At 36.7% G+C, this 23,967-nt stretch overlaps 1 protein-coding gene across 2 annotated transcripts in view; it reads right to left on the reverse strand.

The window, feature by feature from the left end:
• LOC118356135 (membrane-associated guanylate kinase, WW and PDZ domain-containing protein 2-like) overlaps positions 1-23,967 on the reverse strand; it is a 747,678-nt gene that overhangs the window by 345,504 nt on the left and 378,207 nt on the right. For both annotated transcript variants that reach the window (XM_035723242.1, XM_035723241.1), the window contains exon 2: positions 12,004-12,122. In XM_035723242.1, coding sequence (XP_035579135.1) covers positions 12,031-12,122 — 92 coding nt within the window. In that variant the 3' untranslated portion in view covers positions 12,004-12,030. The remainder of the gene's footprint in view (positions 1-12,003; positions 12,123-23,967) is intronic.

Genomic DNA, 23,967 nt, shown 5'->3' on the forward strand with positions numbered 1-23,967 from the left:
ACCAAGTAGCAAAGCTCCATGAGAAAATACATCATACACAGACTGATTTGTGATCAGACACAGTCAGAACTAGAGAAGCTAGAGAAATCGAGTTTAATGGCATCAGATAATCTAAGATACATTTCATAATAGTGTTGTGGTATGTTTCGGGGACTTCAGTGACTGACATTTAGCGAATTGTTATCATTCTCCTTGTTAGGGCATCCTTGTCATCGTGACCAGGAAGGTGATTTTACTCCTCACAATATTTGGCAGGCGCACTACCAATCCTTAACTAGTTGACTCTTCTTCTTTGTCACTTTGACATACATTGTCACATTCTTTCTTTATGGTGTTGGTTCTCAACTGGGAAGATTTTTGCCTCCCAAGAAACATTTGACAACGTCTGGAGACAATTTTGGTTGTGACAGTCAAGGAGGGTAGCTGGCATCTGGTAGGCAGGAGCCAGGGATATTGCTAAAATTCCTACAATGCACAGGGCAGTGCCTGCAACAAAGAATTATTCACCCAAAATACCAATAGTGTCAGGGTCGAGAAACCATGTTCTAGCAATGTTATTATGGTCAATCTGCTTATAGTGTAGTTTTGTTTTCCTTGGAGCTATTCTGAATTGTAAAAGTAACTCTGCCAATCCTGTTTTCACCCACTAAGTGTAAATATGAGGTTTAACTAGCAACCAGCCAATGTTATTTCCCATTTTCAAGTACTAGATGACAACTCACTGTGTATTCATAAGTACTGACAATAACTACTATTAGATTCATCTTCCTAAAATACAATTCTGTCCCCTTACCACCCCACATAAGTACTTTTGTAATAATAGCCAAATTTATCAAGCATTAATTTCTGCAAGGAATTGTTCTTACCATCTTAATTTATTTAATTTTCTCAACATTTTTATGAGGTAAGTACTATTTTATCCCCATTTTACAAATGATGAAACAATGTGACAGAAAGGCTACCTACTTTACTAAGGCCACCTAGTTAGAAAATGCTACAGCTGGGATTTAAATCCAAGTACCTTACTGTGTTACATTATATGATGATGTTTGGTCTAGATTGGGCTTTAAAAAGCTACAAACAGTAAAAAGAATAAAGTTCAAACTCTTCTAATAGCACTCCTCATAGCACTCTAAATCCTGACCTTCTCTTCTTCTCTTGACTTCCCACCCAATACCTTGAAATATAGAAATTCCACCTCTATTTTTCTCAGGTACATTACCAGGACTGAGGATTTGCTCAAAAGGTCTTCTCAACTAGAAGGCCATCTGGATCTTGCTACCTATTCAATTACACTTGGTTTCCAAAGATGAGTTAATAAGGCTTGCCTTTTCCCTGAAGTCTTTCATCCTTGGCTGCCATAGTTTATAATAATCTGACTTTTACAATACTTACTATTTTGAAGAAAAAAGTTGGCCTTTAGACATATCTACTCTGTGATAGATATAATAGATAGTGATAAATAGAAAATAATATGAAATAGATAAATAAAATAGATAAGTGCATTTGAAGATAGGCCCAAACTGCATTAAAAAAAAACTATGTTCTATTTTTTATCACCTATATGTGAACTTGGACTGAACTTCAATTTTCCATCTGTAACATGTATATAATACCCAACTACACAGGTGTTGTGTGTGTCTTATTATTTTACTGATGAGAGAGACTATATATATATATATAGAGAGAGAGAGAGAGAAAGAGAGAGAGACATAGATACATATATATTCATAGGCACATGTCATGTTTTATATAGTCGATATAAATAAATATATGTGTGTGTATGTGTATATCTACATCTCTATCTATCTTGTAATCAAGAGAAAAACCAAGTTTAACTCTGGATCTGCCATGTATAAGCCAAATTATCTTGGGCTACTCAATTTGTTGAGCCTCATTTCTCTTCTTAATAATGAAGAGAGCACTCACGGATTAACAGATTACATGCTTGATATAACTCTAGGCTTCCTGGGAACACAGGCAGGGATGGACCATCACAACAGTCCTTAACTACCTCAGGCTCTATTTACTACAAGATTTCCACTGAAGAAAATCATGGATCCATTGTTCCCAATCTAAGGGCTCTGTTCAGAGAATCTAAAGGATCCAGAATTATTCTAGGGTAAAAAAATGTGTGCCTCTAACTAGTAAATGTGACTAAGTTTACCAGTGTACCAATGTGGTACACTAGTACCAATGTGACTAGTTACTTGTATATATTCAGTTTACCCATCTGTAAAATGAGAAGAATGACATTTGTTTACCTATATTTGAACTTGAGGTAAGGATACATCCCTAGAGAACAGGACTTATGTTTTCATCATGCCATATTTCCAGCACCAGGCTGGTCATACACACATAGTAGCTCTCAATGTTAGTTAAACTGAATTAAAATAAGTTATAATATATAAAAGTTTATAAACTTGTAATCTCTTTAAATTTAACAGGTTAATGACACTCTGAATTAACAAACTCTATGTTAATGACATTCTGAATTAACAATCACACTTTTTTACAACTAATAAATTAGAAAGACAAATTTTTATGAATATAACCATATTCAGAAGGAAAATAACATTTAACCCACAGAATAACTAAAATTAATTTTTTATATTTGTATCAGGGAACCAGATGTCTTTTTTCCAAAACTCAAGGTAGGGTCAGTATAAGGGCTTAAATACAAGTTCTCCAAATTGTACTTATGTTTTCCTTGTATGTGCATTTTTTATTTATATCAGTCTAGTGAACTTTGAGGTAAAGAAATGATGTTGGGGCCAACAAAAAGCTTCCAACGTTGACCTCTGATCACAGATGTTGTGCCACTTAGTGCAGAAAGCATCTTCTTTCAAAATATAATTAATTTTCTGTAGTGCTTCAAATAATATATTCAACTCCTCACTTTTAATTAAGATTCCTTTTCTCGCTCCAAGTTTAAATTATGTTCTGAAAGCAATTTTTGTCAATTGCTTTTTCATGTGAGAAATATAATTATGAACTAAATTTTGTTAGTGTCATATTCATACTTTTTAATAATAAAGTTGTGAATAAAAAATGAACAAAGACTCTTACACACATTTAAAATATCTCATGCTATAAGTAGAGTAGAACAATTCCAGAATACACTGATAATGCATTAAGTATCTTAGTTTTCCAAAGAACAAATATGTTTCCTTGGTACCTTTTGTATAATCAGCATACTGTAAATCAATCATTAGGAGCCTGAACATAAATAGAAAAGTAAAAACCTTACTTTAAAAATGTACTGTAAATCTTTTCACTAATATCTCATAACAATTATTTATATTGTTAGTATTTGACTACAGATTCATAAAAAAGGAATTTAAAACAGAACAGTTTTTTAAAAGTAATAAATTTAAGGCACTGATACTATATGCCTATTGGGTTATCATGGAAAAGAAAGTTGATTAAAGGTGATTTTTTTTTTTTTTTACACCAAAAGGTCTTAGAGATACAATGTTTTCTGTAGGAGGGTCCCCATGTCCATTCTCCAGGTTCTTAAGTGTTAAGAGGCACCTGTGGTGATTGCACCCACAGTGGCAATTTCTAAATTCTGGCTTCATGAATCATAGCTGCAGGCCTTAGAGGCAGCAGTTACCCTGGTAGGGAAGTTCTGTATTTTTTTGAGTATTGTTCCTGAGGATCTGTTCTGCAACCCCCTTCTCTAATTTTAACAGCAACCTTCAAACAGCTAATTTCTTAAATCTCTTCTTCCTTGCATGGCTTTATTTCCTGCCAAACCCTGAACTGACACATTATATACTGTTTTGCTTTATGGAATAGAAAAACAACAACAACCAAATTCTTTGACACCGAAAGCAGTAAGAAAAGATGAAATCTTGACAGAAGCTGGCTGCCCACGCATTGGCTGCCCACTCATTGGCTCCTTAATGATTTAAGTTGCTCCATGGATCCTAGATATCACTGTGCATCTTAATCTGGATCCCTTTAGTCAGAATTGGGGCATTTTTCCAGAAGCCAAGGAGGATCTGTGAGCATATGTGGACATCTCAATTCCATGTGTTCCTGGTGAAGAGATCAGACAGGTTGTGCCAATTTGTGTCACCATGGAACTATGCTCAGAGAGATAGGTGGAGAATTTGGGAACTGAGAAGCCGTCACTGGACTGGGCTACAAGCGACAGCTGAGTCAGCAGAGCACCAGTTACACTGAGACGGCAAAGTAGTGCTTCTTTTCAGCAGGAAAAGGACCATTTTTTCCCCCATTAAAATGTTATGAATTCTAAAGCAAATAACACAGTTGTCTCTGTTTTGGTTACTTCCAGATAAGAACAGAGGAGGGCATGCCATTGTTGAATAATATTGAATAATATCAATCAGCTACTGATCTGGGTCTTTCTGGAGCCTTGCACAGCAGTTGTGGGGATGAGTGTGTGATTTAGAGGTTTTATATAATTCACTATCCAGTTTCATGATTTTTTTCTGCTTTTATGGAAACATTAGGTAAAAAATACAGATAAACATCTAAGCGGTCTCCTGTGTTCTAGGGCTTTCCAAAATCTGTTCAGAACTGTAGGTGAAATCAGAGCGATAGTGACCAAGGAAGCTGTGATGTGGGGAGGGATTCTTAACCTCTCTAAGGCTAAATTTCCTCATCTGGAAATTGGGAACAACAACATATTTCTCATAGGATTGCAAAACACAAGGGCATCGTTATAGTCCTTGCATGTAGATGTTTGGTAAATGTTAATTCACTCCCTCCCCCCTCCCCCAACTCCATCCACCACCCTTGCAGTGGTTTGCAAAAGAAATACTTTTATAAAATGCCAAGGTGAGGAACTAGGAACTTTTGTATCAGATTAGAATTCAGAATATGAAATGCTGGTAGAAGGTCTGGTAGAGCTGAGGTTAAATAAGTTTTTATAAGCAAAGTTTAGAAATTAAGGAATCTTCTAGATAATGTAGACTCCTTTGCATCTCTTATCTCTCTCCTTATAATAAGGCTAATGGTTTAATTATTGGAAAATATATTTATCAATTAATCTTTTTATCCCCTTAGCTGTTTAAATATTCCAATATTTCTGGTGATGACATACTAAAAAAAAAAAAAGAAAGACAATTTGGTACTTTTCATGGCCAATGAAGAGCCTCATGTCAAGATGAATTGACTTGACACTAGACAATCAGTGGACCTTAACTTGAAAACTCTCCTGATAATCATCCATATATATATTTTTTTTTCTTTTTTATTGTAGGAATTTCTGTCCATATCTGCTTGGCAAAAAAATGTCTTTTCTATCAATGGAACTCCATTTATGCTCACTAGATACCTTGTAGTTCTTTACTTTTCCTCTTTTTCTATCCTAGCAGCATCTCTGAACCTCTTTGGATGCATCTTTATGTTCTTGTGACTCCCCAGAACTTCTATTAGAGAGTTCTTCTCATGTAGGGTGTGGGCTGGGAGTCAAATCCACCTGGGATAGAATCTCTGTTCCTCCACTGAGTTACTGTATGGTGTCTGGCCTGTTACTTAACATTAGAGCTGCAATTTCTCCATGTAGCTTCAAAAGTGTGGGTAACACCTTTGAGGGATGCTGTAAGGATTCGATTAGAAAATGTATGAAAAACATTTGCTCATAGGAAGTATTCTGCAAATGGTGGCTGCAATTTAAAGACCTGTTCTGGTTGATGTTCATGAAGTCCATTACCTAGGACTTGTCTTGCGTGGGCACTCATTGACCATTCCCCCCATTGGGAATGCTAAGATGAACGAGATTCAGGACATGCAGTCTCAGCTTTCCTACAAATATTTATTTAGCTCCTTTACTTATCTGCACAGTTTTTCATCAATGTCAAACAATTAAAAAGAATAGAAAAGGATTCAGAATTTCTACCAAAAATGGGAGTAGACAGATGTACATAGCTTGGCATTAGCTCCCCAATTCAGTATTTTCTTTGGAGGACAAGTTAAGGAGTTATCATTTATGCATACAACTGGGTTGTGTTGAGCAGTAGGTAAAGCTCTATCTTCATTCCGACAGAGCTTGTGCAGATACTTGTTGATTTTGTGTGCATAAAAAGCAATATTCCTGAAACGTAGCTTTTAAGTAAGAAAGCTTGGAACAGGAACTGGGAAACTAACTGGAAATTGATCTTATTCTAAACATATGACTTGCCTACCAAAGGCAGGCTTTATGGGTACTTTTTAATTGAATCAATTATCAATCCTACCTCACTTTTACCTTCTAATTACCATGAGTGAGAAACTCTACTGAATATCCTAAATTTCTCAGCTGTGCTGTAAAGATTGGGCTGAGCACTCATTTAGCCTCCCGTTAGCTAGATCTATTTGGGCGTTGACCCAGCACCATTCACTTGCATAAGTGATATTTATTAAAGTGCAACATTAAAAGATACCATATTTCATGTTAAACATCTTATTGTAAAAATTACAATCACATTTTCACAATAATATACCTCATGCTTCAGAAGTCTTTATGTCACATCTCAACTTATTACGCATTCCAAAGGAGAACAATTTTAAAAGCTTTGTATTTCTCATTATGTTTATTTCCCCATCCACTTACTAACGCTGGACCACATTTCAGAGTTTCATGAATAGTGAAGGCAGATTTCAAGGAACATCAGACTTATGATGGCATCCTTAACTTGACATTCATAGAAAAATCTGAAAGTACACGCATGGCTGGTTTTATCCAGAACTGCACTTAATTTAAACCCAGCTCTTTATTTTTCCCTGAAGTGTCTGCTGTATTTGATATATCTTCAGTTTCCATAAGCTGTTTACACCTGCTGAATATCAAGGGCATTCCATACTCAGAATAATTTAAGGCAATTTGATGAACCGATTTGAATAACAATAATATAAAGAAAAACAAGCCAGCAGAATCAGAAAACCACAGCATTTTAGAGTTGAAAGAACCATTATAGAGTTATTTCTTTCATTCCCTCCCCTCCCTCCCCTTAGTCCAAAAGGTAAGGCTTTTGCCAAGGTCCTATAGTTAGTGGCAGAGTTTAGGCCAGACCCAATTGCTCTTAATTCTTTGATGAGTGTTCTTTCCATAGTGCCATGTTGCCAAATAAGTAAAGCCACGGGTTTTTGTTACTCAGCAAGCTCTAGCGATGCTAAACTACAAAGTGTAAATAACTCTGACTCATGCACTAGGTATTAGACTATCAGTAACCACAATTAGTATTCCTTTTTCATTCTTTTGGACAGAGGCATTTGATTCAGAAATTGAGTGTTCTACTACAATTTTACAGCTTTAAAGTCCCATAAGAACATCAGTATCCTTGCCATCTGCCCACTGCGTTCCTTCAGCTACATAATCATGCAACAGCCTATGTTCTAGTCAGCAGACTTTAGAAACTTGAGTAGAACCTGACAGTCTTAATTCCTATTCAAAAAGTGCAGTGGCTTGCAATGAGATATGCTGACCTCCTTATATCCAACTGGGTTACAATTTCGAAGTCTGCAGGGAGCAGATCCTGGGCTCCATGGAAGATGAGCTATTTTCCACTGACTGTGATTACTAGCTTTTCTGGAGGTGGAAAAAGGGCTTCAAGCACCCATCTCCGATTCTTCCCTAGGCCAGCTGCTGGAGCCATTGAAACCCAAGAGTGTTCCTACCATCTGCCTACTCTACTCCATCCATGGTCCACAAACCCAGGGTTCCCATGAAGAGCCACCCTCTATAAAAAGGAAAGAAAGAAATACAAACCGAAAGAGAAAAACCAAGAGGAAAGATTGGGTCACGGGCATACTCAAAAAAGTTGATCAAGTCTGGGCAAAGGGAATTTTATATGGTTTGGAAGATTAGTAAGGTTGTTTGCTGTTGGTGTTTGTTGCATTTTGAGGGCCAGACTGGTTCCTTTATTCAAAAACTAGTGTCTGGTGGTGTCAAATGGATAAATCAATACAATCACTTCTAATGTTTCCTGACTTTCCATTTAAGCAACATTTTGAAGCCATTTCTCTCCTGCAGCGTACACTGTTAACCAACCCAATGAAGGTTACTATCTGATCAGGAAAGATGCATTCATTTTGCTCAATGGGAAAAAGAAAAAGGAAAATGTAGTGTACTTTCATGTATATGATGTGAAACAGATCTTACCATTTTCAGTGATAAGGGGCACAGTTAAAGTTTACAGATAAAGTAAACCTAATACAGCTTTCCATATAAAGTAATAACACATTTTTAATAAATGTACCACTCAGGCATACATCTGAATGAGTCAAGGAGGAGAAAGAATCCTTTCAAGTATTTGCTATTGCTCAGAAGCTTTTGAAATTTTTCTTTTGAGCTGGTTTTCCAGGGCAGTTTATAAATATCTCAAGAAATTTAGTTTCATTTGTTTATAGATTTCCTTCTCCTTTGGTCCATAATGCTAATAATCATATTTATTCTCTAATAACCCTATTCTCAACATTTAGCATCAAAACAATTAGGCTGCTTAATAAAATAAAATTCATTTTCAAAGAACAAAAATCTGGCAACTTGATTCAGAAATAATTGCAAAAGAACATGATTCATATTCTAAAAGCAACTTTAAAAGGAGCTTCTAAATCGATGATTCTTATTTGAAGAAATAGGGGTAAGGTTGAAACAGATGTATAATATACATCTGTTGCTATATGTTGGTTTAAAATTCAGTTGGATCTGATATCCCTATTCCTATGCCTGCATGTCTACCTATAATTCAACCTACCATTCCAGCACATGGACCTATACTGCTTAAAGATATTAGGAGTACTTAATTATGTTCTTGATCACCTTCAACTCACAGAATTTCATGTCGTTGGAAGAATTTTTTTTTTTTTTTTTTTGGTAGTAAAACCCACAGGTTGATATCACTCTCTTTTCTTACTACATGCTTAGAACTATACTTTCATGATGGAAATTACAAGTAATTAGAAAGATTCATTCATGCCCACAAAAACATATTGCCTTGTTGAATATTAACAAATATTTTTATAAACTTTAAAAGCACTGATGTGTGCTTATGAATTAAAATGATTTTACCCCATGCAGTATAGTAGAAAGTTCTGCTCTAATTTAAGACTTTAAAAAAAAATTTCAGACTTTTTAATAAATATGTGTTTACCAGCTTCTCTCCAATAGTCCTCTCTGACCATAGTCCAATATAACTAGGGGAATGGGAGGTTGATCTTTGGCATAGCTATACTTTTTGGCATGTTTTTAAAAGGAAACAGTTCCCATAACTCTTAAAGAGCCTGCTTCTATTTGCTTCTCCGTGAAAGATAATTTAACATAACAGAAAATTTAAAATATATATGTATGTATCACAAATCTTTCAATTTTATTCTTGATACTGCTTCTTTTTAACATGACTTAGTTTATACTAACAAAGTGCTTAAATATGTAGAAACATCATTGTGAGTTACACTTCAATCAGCTCTTCCATAAAAGTAATTTCTTTCAGATCTTAAATCTGTTTTTCATTTTATTCACTTTTTATGGAATAGTTTTAGATCTTTGGTTTTATTGATTTTTGCTCTTTTCCTCCCAGTCATATTTATTGGTGGTGGAGTAATGTGGTGGTAGTTCGCAGAATTACTCAGTTGGGTCTTGCCTTGTAAAACCAGCTAAGCCACCCTTACGTAGTTACAAATTGACTACATCTTTTTTTTCATGGAGTTATCCAGGACCTATTCCTGGTGCCATTAATAGATTACACAAAAGGCATACATATTAATGTACGCATTTGTAAGAGCAGTGAAATACACTTGAGTAATATCTTTTCCTTTTATGGTGCTGGATACATGAAAACCAATGAGAATTTTTCTGACCTAAGAAAATATGTAACAAACATCACTCCATACTCGAGATCAATAGATATGCCGGACACACATGTAAATTTCTAAATAAAGCCAGGATTTTTCACACGCCTGACACATTTTTGTTGCATACTCTGAATATGTCTGAAAGTTTTACTAAAAGACATACTGAGTGAAGATGGTGGATTATCCAGGTCCAATTCATCAGTATAAAAGTGATTATAGATCATATAAATCAGACTCATTTCTATCTAAGATGTTTCTTCACTTTTATGCAAAGTTAAGAGCATCCTTAGTGAGTAGTATTATTGGAATTGGCTCTTAGGAGTGGTAGCTACAAATCCAAAGAATAATTGTTTGATTATAATATTCAGATTCATTGAATTTCTAATCATCTCCTTTATAGGAGCTATTCAAGGACTTGTAATTGAATTTATGACCTTGTACTGAAATCCTATCACAAAACTCTTTATGTTTACTCCTATAAGCCTACTTATTTTACCCTTATATTTATTTTTCCTTCATGGTGTTTCTTTGGTACTCTAAAGAGAGATGACTTATTTAAGAAGTTAATTAACTAATGCAAAATTTACTCCTATTATCTTCATATTTAATTAAGACTTCTTATTTATGTCATCACCTTAGCAAGGACTACAAGTATTCCTGAATGTCAGCCCCTTATCTATTTCCCTCAGCTTTTAAACAGAATAAAATGCCCAGATTCTTTATTCAGTATTTCAGGTCTCCTTTCTTTTATGTCACCAAAGATAAATGCACATGGCTACACTGACAACATCACAGCTTTGAAAATGAGTCCACCCCTTACCTTATAAATAGTTCAGTCACTTACTTTAATCCATCTTCTTCTGGCCATCACTCTAATGTCAAACTTACAAGCTTAAGAATGCACTTTTCTCAACTTCTAGTTTTAAAGCAAGAGCCCAACAGTCTATTCACTTCCCTAACACAAACGGACAGAGGTAGCATTTGGACTGACAAGATGTCAATCAGTAAGCATTCTCATTTAAGAATATGTGATAGTGGGGCCCTGGCATTTTTATTTTGATGAACATTCAGTGTTAACAATGGCACAAGTCTACCCCTCCTAAGATGTGCATAGGTGAAAAAGATTGGTGGCTGACTTTCCATTTCACCTCTTTCTGTGTTTTCAACACTTCAGTATAATCATCCATGATCCATACCTTTTGCATAGTTCTGGTAGTTCAATATCCTCTCCCCTGCAATGTGTGTGTGTGTGTGTGTGTGTGTGTGTGTGTGTGTGTATACACTTTTTTTGCTTGTTTGCCAAGTTTTTCTTTCTTTAATATCAACTTTCCAGAGCCCATAACTGAGTTTATTAAAATTCAGAGCAGCACTAAAACAAGAGGAATACACACAGACCCGCAGAGTTTCTGGAGAGATTGTAAAGTCTCTGAGGGTCATGGAACATGAAGGAAATGGATTTTGATATCTACTTAGGATCTAGGACCTGACTTGAAAAGTCCTTGAGTTGGCCTAAAGTTAATAGAAGATTATTAAATAAAATGAAACAGGTACCAAAAAGTTGATGTGTGAATTTTATCATTTGACCAAGTCCTCTCTTTTGAAGTAGCACCTGCTCATAATCAGGATTGTTGTTTTGTGGACTTCTATAGGTTTCATATAAGAAATTTTTACCCAACACTCAATATTATCACTTTCTAAGAGTTATAGAACATTTAGCTTTACTTTTCAATGCATAAGTTTCTTTTTACTTGTGAGGGTCCCCTGCTGCAAACCAGAGATGAGGTTGGGAGTTACTGTGTAGATTCTATTTACAAAATAGCTGTTTCAGCTAATAGATTTAATTTGCATTCTCCTGTCTCCCAGTGTGGAGTTCTACCCCAATCACGATTCTTTCTAAATCATCAACACCCTGGACTAGAATTAATATTCCTCAATACTAATTTAGAAGTAAGATAGGTTTTGTAGCCTGAAAATAGCAAGTCTCTTCTGGTTAGAACATCATCATAAACCACACAATAGCAGCTATAAGCTTTTTTCATTTAAAAATTCCATATCTCAAAAATTCCCTAACTCAAATCAATTTTGTCCCAAAAGTCCACCATAAAAAATCAATGCAATTTAACTTTTTAAATAATGGATATATAGCTGAATATTTATTTTTTAACATAGAAAGACAACAACATCGTCTGTTGTACTCACATGGCAACCGTGCGGAGGTAGAGGTTGTCACGAATGATTTGCTGAAGTTCGTGGTCCCACAGAACCCTTCTGAAATCGTAAGTTGAGGTAGTGACGAAGATCCTTATCAACAATTCCTCCTAGAATGATAAAGTTTCTTAATGAAGGCTGCTGGAAAATATTTTAAGTATGTAATTTGATTCTGTCATAAGTATAGTCATGGACCCATTTAAAGATTTATTTACTTATTTGAGAGAGAGAGAGAGAGAGGGAGAGAGAGAAAACACGGGGGTGGGGAAAGGGCAGAGGGAGAGAAATTCTTAAGCAGACTTCATGCTGAGCACAGAGCCTGAGGTCAGGGCTCAATCCCTCCACCTGCGATTATCTCCTGAGCCAAAAGCAAGAGTTGGGCATTCAAACAACTGCACCACCCAGGCGCCCCTCATGAACCCATTTAAACATTTACCTCCATAATAATAAAAATATTTACTGAGATAATAATTGTCAGGTCTGTGCTCAGTGTTTTACAATGCATTCTTTAAATTATTTTTCATTTAGAATGAAGTCTATATTATGGCAAAAGATATGTGTTACTCCTGAACTAATAGTGAAATGTCATAGTATATCTCATTGCATGGCTGAAAAAGACCACCCCCCCCACCTCCATTGTCCTCTGCCAGGCATCATTCCACTTTCTGTCTCTATGAATTTGACTACTCTAGCTATATCATGTAAGTGGAATCATATAATATTTGCCCTTTGGTGACTGGCTTATTTCACTTAGTATGTCTTCAAGGTTTGAGAAGATTTTTAAGTTATTCAAAGTCACTATGGATTTAGATAAGTAGGATGATATGAAAAGTTAAAAGAAAAAAAACTCTACACAAATATTATATGCAGATATTTCTATGTGCAGATATTTTTAACTTGGGACAAGGTTTGGAAAAATTTAGATTTTTTTCTTTTATTATTATAGTTGTTTTATTATATTATTATTGTTATTATTAAAGAAATAATTTTAAGCTTATTTGCCATTATAATTTAATGAAAAATAAACTGGGCTATAGGTGAGAAAACTTACTATGTGGATCTATCAAAGACTAATTTCATATTTAAAGATAATTATTCTAACTTATTATTTTATTTTATTTTTTATTTAAGTAGGCTCCATGCCCAGCATGGAGCCCAATGTGGGGCTTGACCTCATGACCCTAAGATCAAAAAGTGAGCTGATATCAAGAGTTGGATGCTTAACCTACTGAGCCATCCAGGTGACCATAATGATGTTAAGTTATGAAGACTTATCTGAGACTTTTCTTATTCTTATACTTAAAAGAAATCAAAATACCTATAAAAATACAAATAAAAATTCCCGAAACGGTTATCTTTTCAAACATATTAAGTAACTGAGCCAACACAAAAAATTAAAGATAGACTAGGAAATCTGTAATAATCACATAAATCATAGTCTCTTCAAGTCCTTTTGAATCCCCAAATTACAATTCATCAGTGTATTTGCATCACCATGACCATGTAAAATAGCATTCTGTGGGTGTGCATATATGCAACACACTCTTACACAAACAGTAAATATATTTTGCAAACTACATACTGCAACATTTTGAAGTTTCTGAATCTACTGTTTCAGTTACTGCCTAACCAGCTAGCAGAGCCTCAGTAAGATGCCATAAAAAATAATATTTTTTAACTGAATTGACTATCAAAATTCTTACTCTCCAAACACCGTTTTTCATATATTTGAGCAAATAATTGCAATCTATTTTTCTTCCACCCAATATGATAGCAGAAAACAAATGACATCAAAGGAAAACATACTGCTTATTGAGCACACATAAATACTCCATCTAGAATGCTTGTACATACAATTTTCCAAATTCAAAACAATTTCCTTAGTCAAAGAAGCAGAGCAGTCAGATATGAAAGTCACTTGAAACTACCATCACAGTTATCAACAATTACCTATTACTTATACCTCCAAACGTCCTGCATTTCCATGTGTCTTGGACCTCCTGACATCCCTCTGAAGTAGTTAACATTAGAAATTCGTTTTTCTCCCTTGGTCTTTACCTGTCAACAGATCATGGCTACCCTTGCTGCTAATTCATTACAGCCACAGAGGAAGCATCATGCCTGCTTATTCTCAGCTGTCATTTCTTCAGAGTTCTAAGTGTACAGGTCCTTCAGCAACTGCACTCCAGCTTTCTTCTCTTTTTTTCTCTCTGTCTAATATGTGGGACATGCCAAGTGATGAGATGCTTTCTGGCAGCCCGAGAAAATGCTAACTATAGAACAACAGATGTAGTCTGTCCACTAAAGTAACCTAGAATCACTCACCTAATGTAACATGGATAAGCTCACTTTTTGTAGTCCAGTATGATTCTTGTCCCTGAAAATAAATTTTCAGTTGAAACCATTTTTTTGACTACAAATATACTACATTAGCCCTCTCAAAAGTTGGCCTATTTAAGAAAACAACAACAAAAGGCTGTCTATTCATTCAGTGACTATTTTTCCACCCATGGAATTATCTGCTGAAGTTTCTGAGAATTATTTAAAAATTTCTTCCTCTAATTAAAATGAAAGACATAAATGATCACAATTATTTTGGAAGGACTTCTCTTACCTCATATTTCACAAATACTTTATTATTCTTTATAATTTATCATAGCACCTTTCAAGTATGGCAATTTTATTTATCCTTGTTATGGTGAATTCTGCTACTTGCCTACCTAGCCTATTCTTTTCCTCTATTCTTTTTTTATTAAGAACCCTGACTTCATTTCAGGCCCAAACATGCTCTGCTCTAGGACATGGATCACAGGAAACAGTCATAAGATCTAGTTCCTCATTTTCCTACCTGCCCTTTCAATCTTCCATTGAGACCTCATACAGAAGGAGGGTATTTCTTATTCACTGAACTAGACCAGATTATCTGAGATGGAGCAGTTACATTCTGACCACAAAGTGACATGCACAAGGGAAAAATCCAACAGTTTAAGAGATTGGAGAAGTTAGAAACAACCTGGGTACCTGATGGCTTCAATGAGCTGCTAAAATAATATCAGCAACTACGTAACTTAATATTTCTTGTTATATGAGAAAAAGTATATATTTATTTCTTAAAACTATTATGGTTTTCTGTTATCTGCAACTCTACGTGATCCCAATCAATATATGTGTACATATAGAACTGTTTTATATATATGTGTTTTTGTGTGTGTTTATAGAGTACACACACAGACACACACAGACACCCACACTTATAGGCACATTTTTCCTTAATTGGCAATTTAAATTAGCGAAGAATTAAGCAACAGGCAATGGGCCATGGCTGAGCTGAAAAATAGGTCCTGGGTCTCAAGACTACTTGATTTCAGGTATTTAACATTGTAAAGAATTCCACATGGTGAAGTGTTCAATAAATGTTATCTATTATTAAAATAACTGGATAATCTGCTACATTATTTTCCATAGTTATAATTTTTGGTTGTGTTGTTATTTTTTGTCTGCGGCAGTTGTTTTGTCACTTGTTAGTGATACTCAGATTTGCTGGCTTATCAGATGCCTACACCAGTCATTCCATCAAGCAGAGCATCTGCTGCCACCAATACCTGAGCCACTGTATTCTGCCCTTCAAAAAACTCAGTGGCTCTTATTTACTATTATATTTTAAAAATTGTGGGGGCAGAGCAAGATGGCGGAGGAGTAGGAGACCTGGATTTCGTCTGGACTCAGGAATTCAGCTGAATAGGGATCAAACCATTCTGAACACCTACGAACTCAACAGGAGATCGAAGATAAGAATAGTAACAACACTCTGAACAGAAAAGCGACCACGTTCTGGAAGGTAGGACGTGCGGAGAAGTGAATCCGAGGCGATATTCGGGAGGTTAGACGGCTGGGGAGGGGGCCTCCGTCCGCCGCTTCTGGCAAGTGCTAGAGCCATGGAGCACAAAATTGGAACTTTTGGAAGTCGGCTCCACTGAGGGACGTCACTCCAGTGGCTAAGCTGGGGGTGGAAACCTCGCGGGATAGTGTGTTCCCAGGACCCTCGGGGTCACAGAAAGACGGGGGTGCCTGAGTGCGGCAGAGCTCCTGGGTGTCACAGCGGGAAAGCCGGCTGCAGAGACGGAGCCGAGGCGCGGGCTCTCAGCTCGGGGTGGCCATAAACTGTGATCTGCGGCCCAGTCGGGCTACTCCTCCTCCAGCAGGGACCCAACAAGCAGCAGAGCCGAGGAGACTCCCCTTCCTCCCCCGGGAGGAGCAGTGTGGGAGCGCACCGCAGGGATCTGCTGGGTTTGGAGACTCCACACGGGGTCGGGTGCCAGACATAGAAACGCTCGATCACAGACCGGGTGAACACGCAGTGTGGCCGGAGACCGGGGAGACAGGAGCAACTGCTTTCTCTGGGGGCGCACTGAGGAGCGGGGCCCTGAGTTCTCAGCTCCTCCGGAGATTGGGAGGCCACCATTTTCACCCTGGTCCTCCAAAGCTGTACTGAGAGCTTGCAGGGAACAAAAGGTCCTGAGAGCAAACCCGAGCAGCTTGCTTAGCCCGGACCGACAAGGGCGGGGCAATTCGGCCTCCGGCAAAGACATTTGGGAACCACGGCAACATGCCCCTCCCCCAGAAGATCTGCACGAACAGCCAGCAAGCCAAGATCAAGTTTACCAATCAAGGAGAACGGGAGAACTCCAGCGCTAGGGGAATACTGCACATAGAATTCATGGCTATTTTACAATAATTCATTAGTTTTTCAAAGTTAATTTTTTTAACTTTTTTTTTAATTTTTCTTTTTCCCTTTTTCAAACAATATCTTACCAATCCCTTTTTTAAAAAAAAATTTATTTTTCATTTTTAGAGTCATAATTTATTCCTTCATAGTAGTTACCCTTATTTTTGCCATATATATATATGTTGTTCTCTCTTTAAAATTTTGAGATACAATTTCTTCTAACAGATGAAAATATACCCTAAATCACTAGTGTATGGCTTTGTTCTATTCTCCTGCCTGATCACATTCTCTCCCTTTTTTTTTCTTTTTCTTTTTAAATCTTCTTCTTTATTTTTAAAAACAACTTCTTATCTTATCAATTCCTTTTATAAAATCTTTTATAATTTTCATCTTTACAGTCATCTTCAATCCCTTCATTGTATCAACCCTTATTTTGTACATATATAAGTCTTTCTTCCTTTAAAATTTTAGCAGGCACTTTCTTCTAACAGACCAAAATATGCCCAAAAGCTAGTGTGTGGCACTGATCTATGCACTAGCCTGATCATATTAGATCATATTCTTTTTTTTTGTTTTGTTCTGTTTTTGTTTGTTTTTATCATTTTCTTTTTCCTTTTTTTTTCTCTTCTTTCTTTCCCTTTCTTGTCCCCTGGTTTCAGGTCTTTTCTGATTTGTATAGAGTATATTTGCTAGAGACGTTGTTAACCTGTTAGCATTCTGTTCTCTCATTCATCTGTTCTCCTCTGGACAAAATGTCAAGATGAAAAAAATCACCTCAGCAAAAAGAACAAGAGGTACTACCGTCTGCCAGGGACCTACTCAATATGGACATTAGTACGATGTCGGACCTAGAGTTCAGAATCATGACTTTAAAGATACTAGCTGGGCTTGAAAAAAGTGTGGAAGTTATTAGAGAAACTCTTTCTGGAGAAATAAAAGAATTAAATTCTAACCAAGTCGAATCAAAAAGGCTATTAATGAGGTACAATAAAAAATGGGGTCACTAACTGCTAGGATACATGAGGCAGAAGAGAGAATCAGCGATATAGAAGACCGAATGATGGAAAATGAAGAGGCTGAGAAAAAGAGAGATAAACAACTACAGGATCACGAGGGCAGAATTCGAAAGATAAGCGATACAATAAGACGAAACAACTTTAGAATAATTGGGATCCCAGAAGAAGAAGAAAGAGAGAGAGAGGCAGAAGGTATATTGGAGCAAATAATAGCAGAGAACTTCCCTAATGTGAGGAAGGAAACAGGCATCAAAATCCAGGAGGCACAGAGAACCCCTCTCAAAATCAGTAAAAATAGGTCAACACCCCGACATCTAATAGTAAAACTTACGAGTCTCAGAGACAAATAGAAAATCCTGAAAGCAGCTCGGGAAAAGAGATATGTAACCTACAATGGTAGAAACATTAGATTGGCAACAGACCTATCCACAGAGATCTGGCAGGCCAGAAAGGACTGGCATGGTATCTTCAGAGCACTAAACGAGAAAAATATGCAGCCAAGAATACTCTATCCAGCTATGCTATCATTGAAAATAGAAGGAGAGATAAAAAGCTTCCAGGACAAACAAAAACTAAAGGAATTTGCAAACACAAAACCAGTCCTACAAGAAATATTGAAAGGAGTCCTCTAAGCAAAAAGAGAGCCTAAAAGCAGCATAGATCAGAACGGAACAGAGACAATATACAGTAACAGTCACCTTACAGGCAATACAATGGCACTAAATTCATACCTTTCAATAGTACCCTGAATGTAAATGGGCTAAATGCCCCAATCAAAAGACACAGGCTATCAGATTGGATTAAAAAACAAGACCCATCGATATGCTGTCTGCAAGAGACTCATTTTAGACCCAAAGAAACCCCCAGATTGAAAGTGAGGGGGTGAAAAACCATTTACCATGCTAATGGACACCAAAAGAAAGCTGGGGTGGCAATCCTTATATCAGACAAATTAGATTGTAAACCAAAGACTGTAATAAGAGATGAAGAAGGACACTATATCCTACTTAAAGGGTTTATCCAACAAGGAGATCTAACAATTGTAAATATCTATGCCCCTAACAGGGGAGCAGCCAATTATATAAGGCAATTAATAACAAAAGCGAAGAAACACATTGACAACAATACATTAATAGTGGGGGACTTTAACACCCTCCTAACTGAAATGGACATATCAACAAGGAAATAAAGACTTCAAATGACACACTGGACCAAATGGACTTCACAGACATATTCAGACCATTCCATCCCAAAGCAACAGAATACACATTCTTCTCTAGTGCACATGGAACATTCTCCAGAATTGATCACATCCTAGGTCACAAATCAGGTCTCAACCGGTACCAAAAGATTGGGATTATTCCCTGCATATTTTCAGACCACAATGCTTTGAAACTAGAACTCAATCACAAGAGGAAAGCCAGAAAGAACTCAAATACATGGAGGCTAAAGAGCATCCTACAAAAGAATGAATGGGTCAACCAGGAAATTAAAGAAGAATTAAAAAAATTCATGGAAACCAATGAAAATGAAAACACAACTGTTCAAAATCTTTGGGATACAGCAAAGGCAGTCCTGAGAGGAAAGTATATAGCAATACAAGCCTTTCTCAAGAAACAAGAAAGGTCTCAAATACACAACCTAACCCTACACCTAAAGGAGGTGGAGAAAGAACAGCAAATAAAGCCTAAACCCAGCAGGAGAAGAGAAATAATAAAGATCAGAGTGTAAATCAATGAACTAGAAACCAAAAGAACGGTAGAACAGATCAACGAAACTAGGAGCTGGTTCTTTGAAAGAATTAACAAGATCGATAAACCGCTGGCCAGACTGATCCAAAAGAAAAGAGAAATGACCCAAATCAACAAAATCATGAATGAAAGAGGAGAGATCACAACCAACACCAAAGAAATACAAACAATTCTAAGAACATATTATGAGCAACTCTATGCCAGCAAATTAGATAACCTGGAAGAAATGGGTGCATTCCTAGAGATGTATCAACTACCAAAATTGAACCAGGAAGAAATAGAAAACCTCAACAGACCTATAGCTACTAAGGAAATTGAAGCAGTCATCAAAAATCTCCCAACAAACAAAAGCCCGGGGCCAGATGGCTTCCCAGGGGAATTCTATCAGACATTTAAAGAAGAATTAATACTTATTCTCCTGAAACTGTTCCAAAAAATAGAAATGGAAGGAAAACTTCCAAACTCATTTTATGAGGCCACCATTACCTTGATCCCAAAACCAGACAAAGACCCCATCAAAAAGGAGAATTACAGACCAATATCCTTGATGAACATGGATGCAAAAATTGTCACCAAAATACTAGCCAATAGGATCCAACAGTACATTAAAAGGATTATTCACCACGACCATGTGGGATTTATCCCTGGGCTGCAAGGCTGGTCCAACATCCGCAAATCAATCAACGTGATACAATACATTAACAAAAGAAAGAACAAGAATCATATGATCCTCTGAATAGATGCAGAAAAAGCATTTGACAAAGTACAGCATCCTTTCTTGATCAAAACTCTTCAGAGTATAGGGATAGAGGGTACATACCTCAATATCATAAAAGCCATCTATGAAAAACCTACAGCAAATATCATTCTCCGTGGGAAAAGCTGAGAGCTTTTCCCCTGAGGTCAGGAATGCGGCAGGGATGTCCACTCTCACCACTGCTATTCAACATAGTATTAGAAGTCCTAGCCACAGCAATCAGACAACAAAAAGAAATCAAAGGCATCCAAATTGGCAAAGAGGAAGTCAAACTCTCACTCTTTGCAGATGATATGATACTGCATGTGGAAAACCCAAAAGACTCCACCCCAAAACTGCTAGAACTCATACAGGAATTCAGTAAAGTGGCAGGATATAAAATCAGTGCACAGGAATCAGTGGCATTCCTATACACCAACAACAAGACAGAAGAGAGACAAATCAAGGAGTCGATCCCATTTACAATTGCACCCAAAACCATAAGATATCTAGGAATAAATTTAACCAAAGAGGCAAAGGATCTGTACTCAGAAAACTATAAAATACTCTTGAAAGAAATTGAGGAAGACACAAAGAAATGGAAAAACGTTCCATGCTCATGGATTGGAAGAAAAAATATTGTGAAGATGTCAGTGCTACCTAGAGCAATCTACACATTCAATGCAATCCCCATCAAAATACCATCCACCTTTTTCAACGAAATGGAACAAATAATCCTATAATTTGTATGGAACCAGAAGAGACCCCGAATAGCCAGAGGAATATTGAAAAAGAAACGCAAAGCTGGCGGCATCACAATTCCGGACTTCCAGCTCTATTACAAAGCTGTCATCATCAAGACAGTATGGTACTGGCACAAAAACAGACACATAGATCAACGGAACAGAATAGAGAGCCCAGAAATGGACTCTCAACTCTATGGTCAACTCATCTTTGACAAAACAGGAAAGAATGTCCAATGGAAAAAAGACAGTCTCTTCAACAAATGGTGTTGGGAAAATTGGACAGCCACATGCAGAAGAATGAAACTGGACCATTTCCTTACACCACACACAAAAATAGACTCCAAATGGTTGAAAGACCTAAACGTGAGACAGGAGTCCATCCAAATCCTAAAGGAGAACACAGGCAGCAACCACTTCGACCTCAGCCACAGCAACTTCTTCCTAGAAACATCACCAAAGGCAAGGGAAGCCAGGGCAAAATGAACTTTTGGGATTTCATCAAGATAAAAAGCTTTTGCACAGCAAAAGAAACAGTTCAAAAAACCAAAAGACAACCGACAGAATGGGAGAAAATATTTGCAAATGACATATCAGATAAAGGGCTAGTGTCCAAAATCTATAAAGAACTTATCAAACTCAACACCCAAAGAACAAATAATCCAATCAAGAAATGGGCAGAAGACATGAACAGACATTTTTCCAAAGAAGACATCCAAATGGCCAACAGACACATGAAAAAGTGCTCAAAATCGCTCGGCATCAGGGAAATCCAAATCAAAACCTCCATGAGATACCACCTCACACCCGTCAGAATGGCTAAAATTAACAAGTCAGGAAACGACAGATGTTGGCGGGGATGTGGAGAAAGGGGAACCCTCCTACACTGTTGGTGGGAAATGCAACCTGGTGCAACCACTCTGGAAAACAGTATGGAGGTTCCTTAAACAGTTGAAAATAGAGCTACCATTCGATCCAGCAAGTGCACTACTGGGTATTGATACAAATGTAGGGATCCGAGGGGGTACATGCACCCCAATGTTTATAGCAGCAATGTCCACAATAGCCAAACTGTGGAAAGAGCCAAGATGTCCATCGACAGATGAATGGATAAAGAAGATGTGGTATATATTCACAATGGAATATTATGCAGCCATCAAAAGGAATGAGATCTTGCCATTTGCAACAACGTGGATGGAACTGGAGGGTGTTATGCTGAGTGAAATAAGTCAATCAGAGAAAGACATGTATCATATGACCTCACTGATATGAGGAATTCTTAATCTCAGGAAACAAACTGAGGGTTGCTGGAGTGGTGGGGGCTGGGAGGGATTGGGTGGTTGGGTGATAGACATTGGGGAGGGTATGTGCTATGGTGAGCAATGTGAATTGTACAAGACTTATGAATCACGGATCTGTAGTTCTGAAACAAATAATGCAATATATGTTAAGAAAAAAAAAAGAAGAAGAAGATAGCAGGAGGGGAAGAATGAAAGGGAGTAAGTCGGAGGGGAGACAAACCATGAGACACAATGGACCCTGAGAAACATACTGAGGGTTCTAGAGGGGAGGAGGTGGGGGGATGGGTTAGCCTGGTGATGGGTATTAAAGAGGGCACATTCTGCGTGGAGCACTGGGTGTTATGCACAAACAATGAATCATGGAACACTACATCAAAAACTAATGATGTAATGTATGGTGATTAACATAACAATAAAAAATTATTAAAAAATTGTGAGTTACTTCATTTAACTGTGAATTTTTATCCATTTATTTTACAAAATAAAACAATTAAAAGATATAATACCTTCTCAAATCACATACTAGCAATAAGAGTTCTGGGAAAGATTTGAAGCCAATGATTCTGCTTCTAAAGATCATGTACTTATAAAGTTACTTAACTAATTAATGAGAGCTCCACCCTTATAACTTAACTACTTGTCAAAGGTCCCACTTCCTAATACCATCACATTGGAGGTTAGGATTTCAACATATTTTTGGAGGAGAAAAACATTCAGTCCATAACAGTATGTGTAGAACCATATAAGGTCTCCACTAGATTCCAATTCTATACTTCCATATAAAATGTTTACTAAGTGCATTTTAGAGTTTGGGGATTTTTTTTTTTTTGCAATCAGATAATTACATTAATTTTATTAGGTATTTATAATTACATTCTGAATTGTCCAGGAAGGAAGAACATCAACAGACAATCGATTTCATACATTGTCTTTGTCAAATAAGTAGTAGAATAACCAAGCAAATCAGTCTTTAAGAAACTGGAAGAAAAAGTTCTATCCATATCCCTTAAGATATGCGCATAAGTAATTACAAATTCATTTTATCTCACTTTATTGAGTGGTGGGGAAGTCAAGGAATAGATAGTAGGAAATGATTATAAGGCTATGTTGCTATGTTTCTTTTTTAAAAATAGTTTCTGCTTGGCTTACCTCAAAATCGAGAAATAAATCACAAGAAAGTTGACTGATTCTGTTAAGATCCACAGCCACAAAATAGGTGACAGACATATCTAATCCAGTCTACCGGAGCAGGCTCCATCTCCTTTTTAGGTGGAAAATTGTATCTTTGGTTTCTGATGATCTAGAGGCCCATCTCATTTTCAAGCAGCTAGAGTACTGCACCAAATCACTGGATGCCATTTGATCTATACTGGCCATTCTATGAATTGTGAGCCAGTAAAACTGTTCTTCCCCCAATAATTCTCCTTTGCCTATTTTAAATAGGAGCACACATAGACCCATGGTAACTCACTGTAGATGAATTAATCTGGTTAATTGCTTTTCCATAGCTGGAAACATTTAGGTATATGAAAATTTGCATCCCTTCCATATTTTACTCATAATATTAGAGAGTACAGTTAATCCTTTTTATCATGCTTTAATATCTTTGTGTGTTTTCTTCAAACTTTTAGTAGTATCACATATTTTGTATATGAAAGGCAATAATAAAAGAGTCAACAAAA

This window comes from Zalophus californianus, chromosome 12, assembly GCF_009762305.2.
Source record: "Zalophus californianus isolate mZalCal1 chromosome 12, mZalCal1.pri.v2, whole genome shotgun sequence".
NCBI lineage: Eukaryota > Metazoa > Chordata > Mammalia > Carnivora > Otariidae > Zalophus > Zalophus californianus.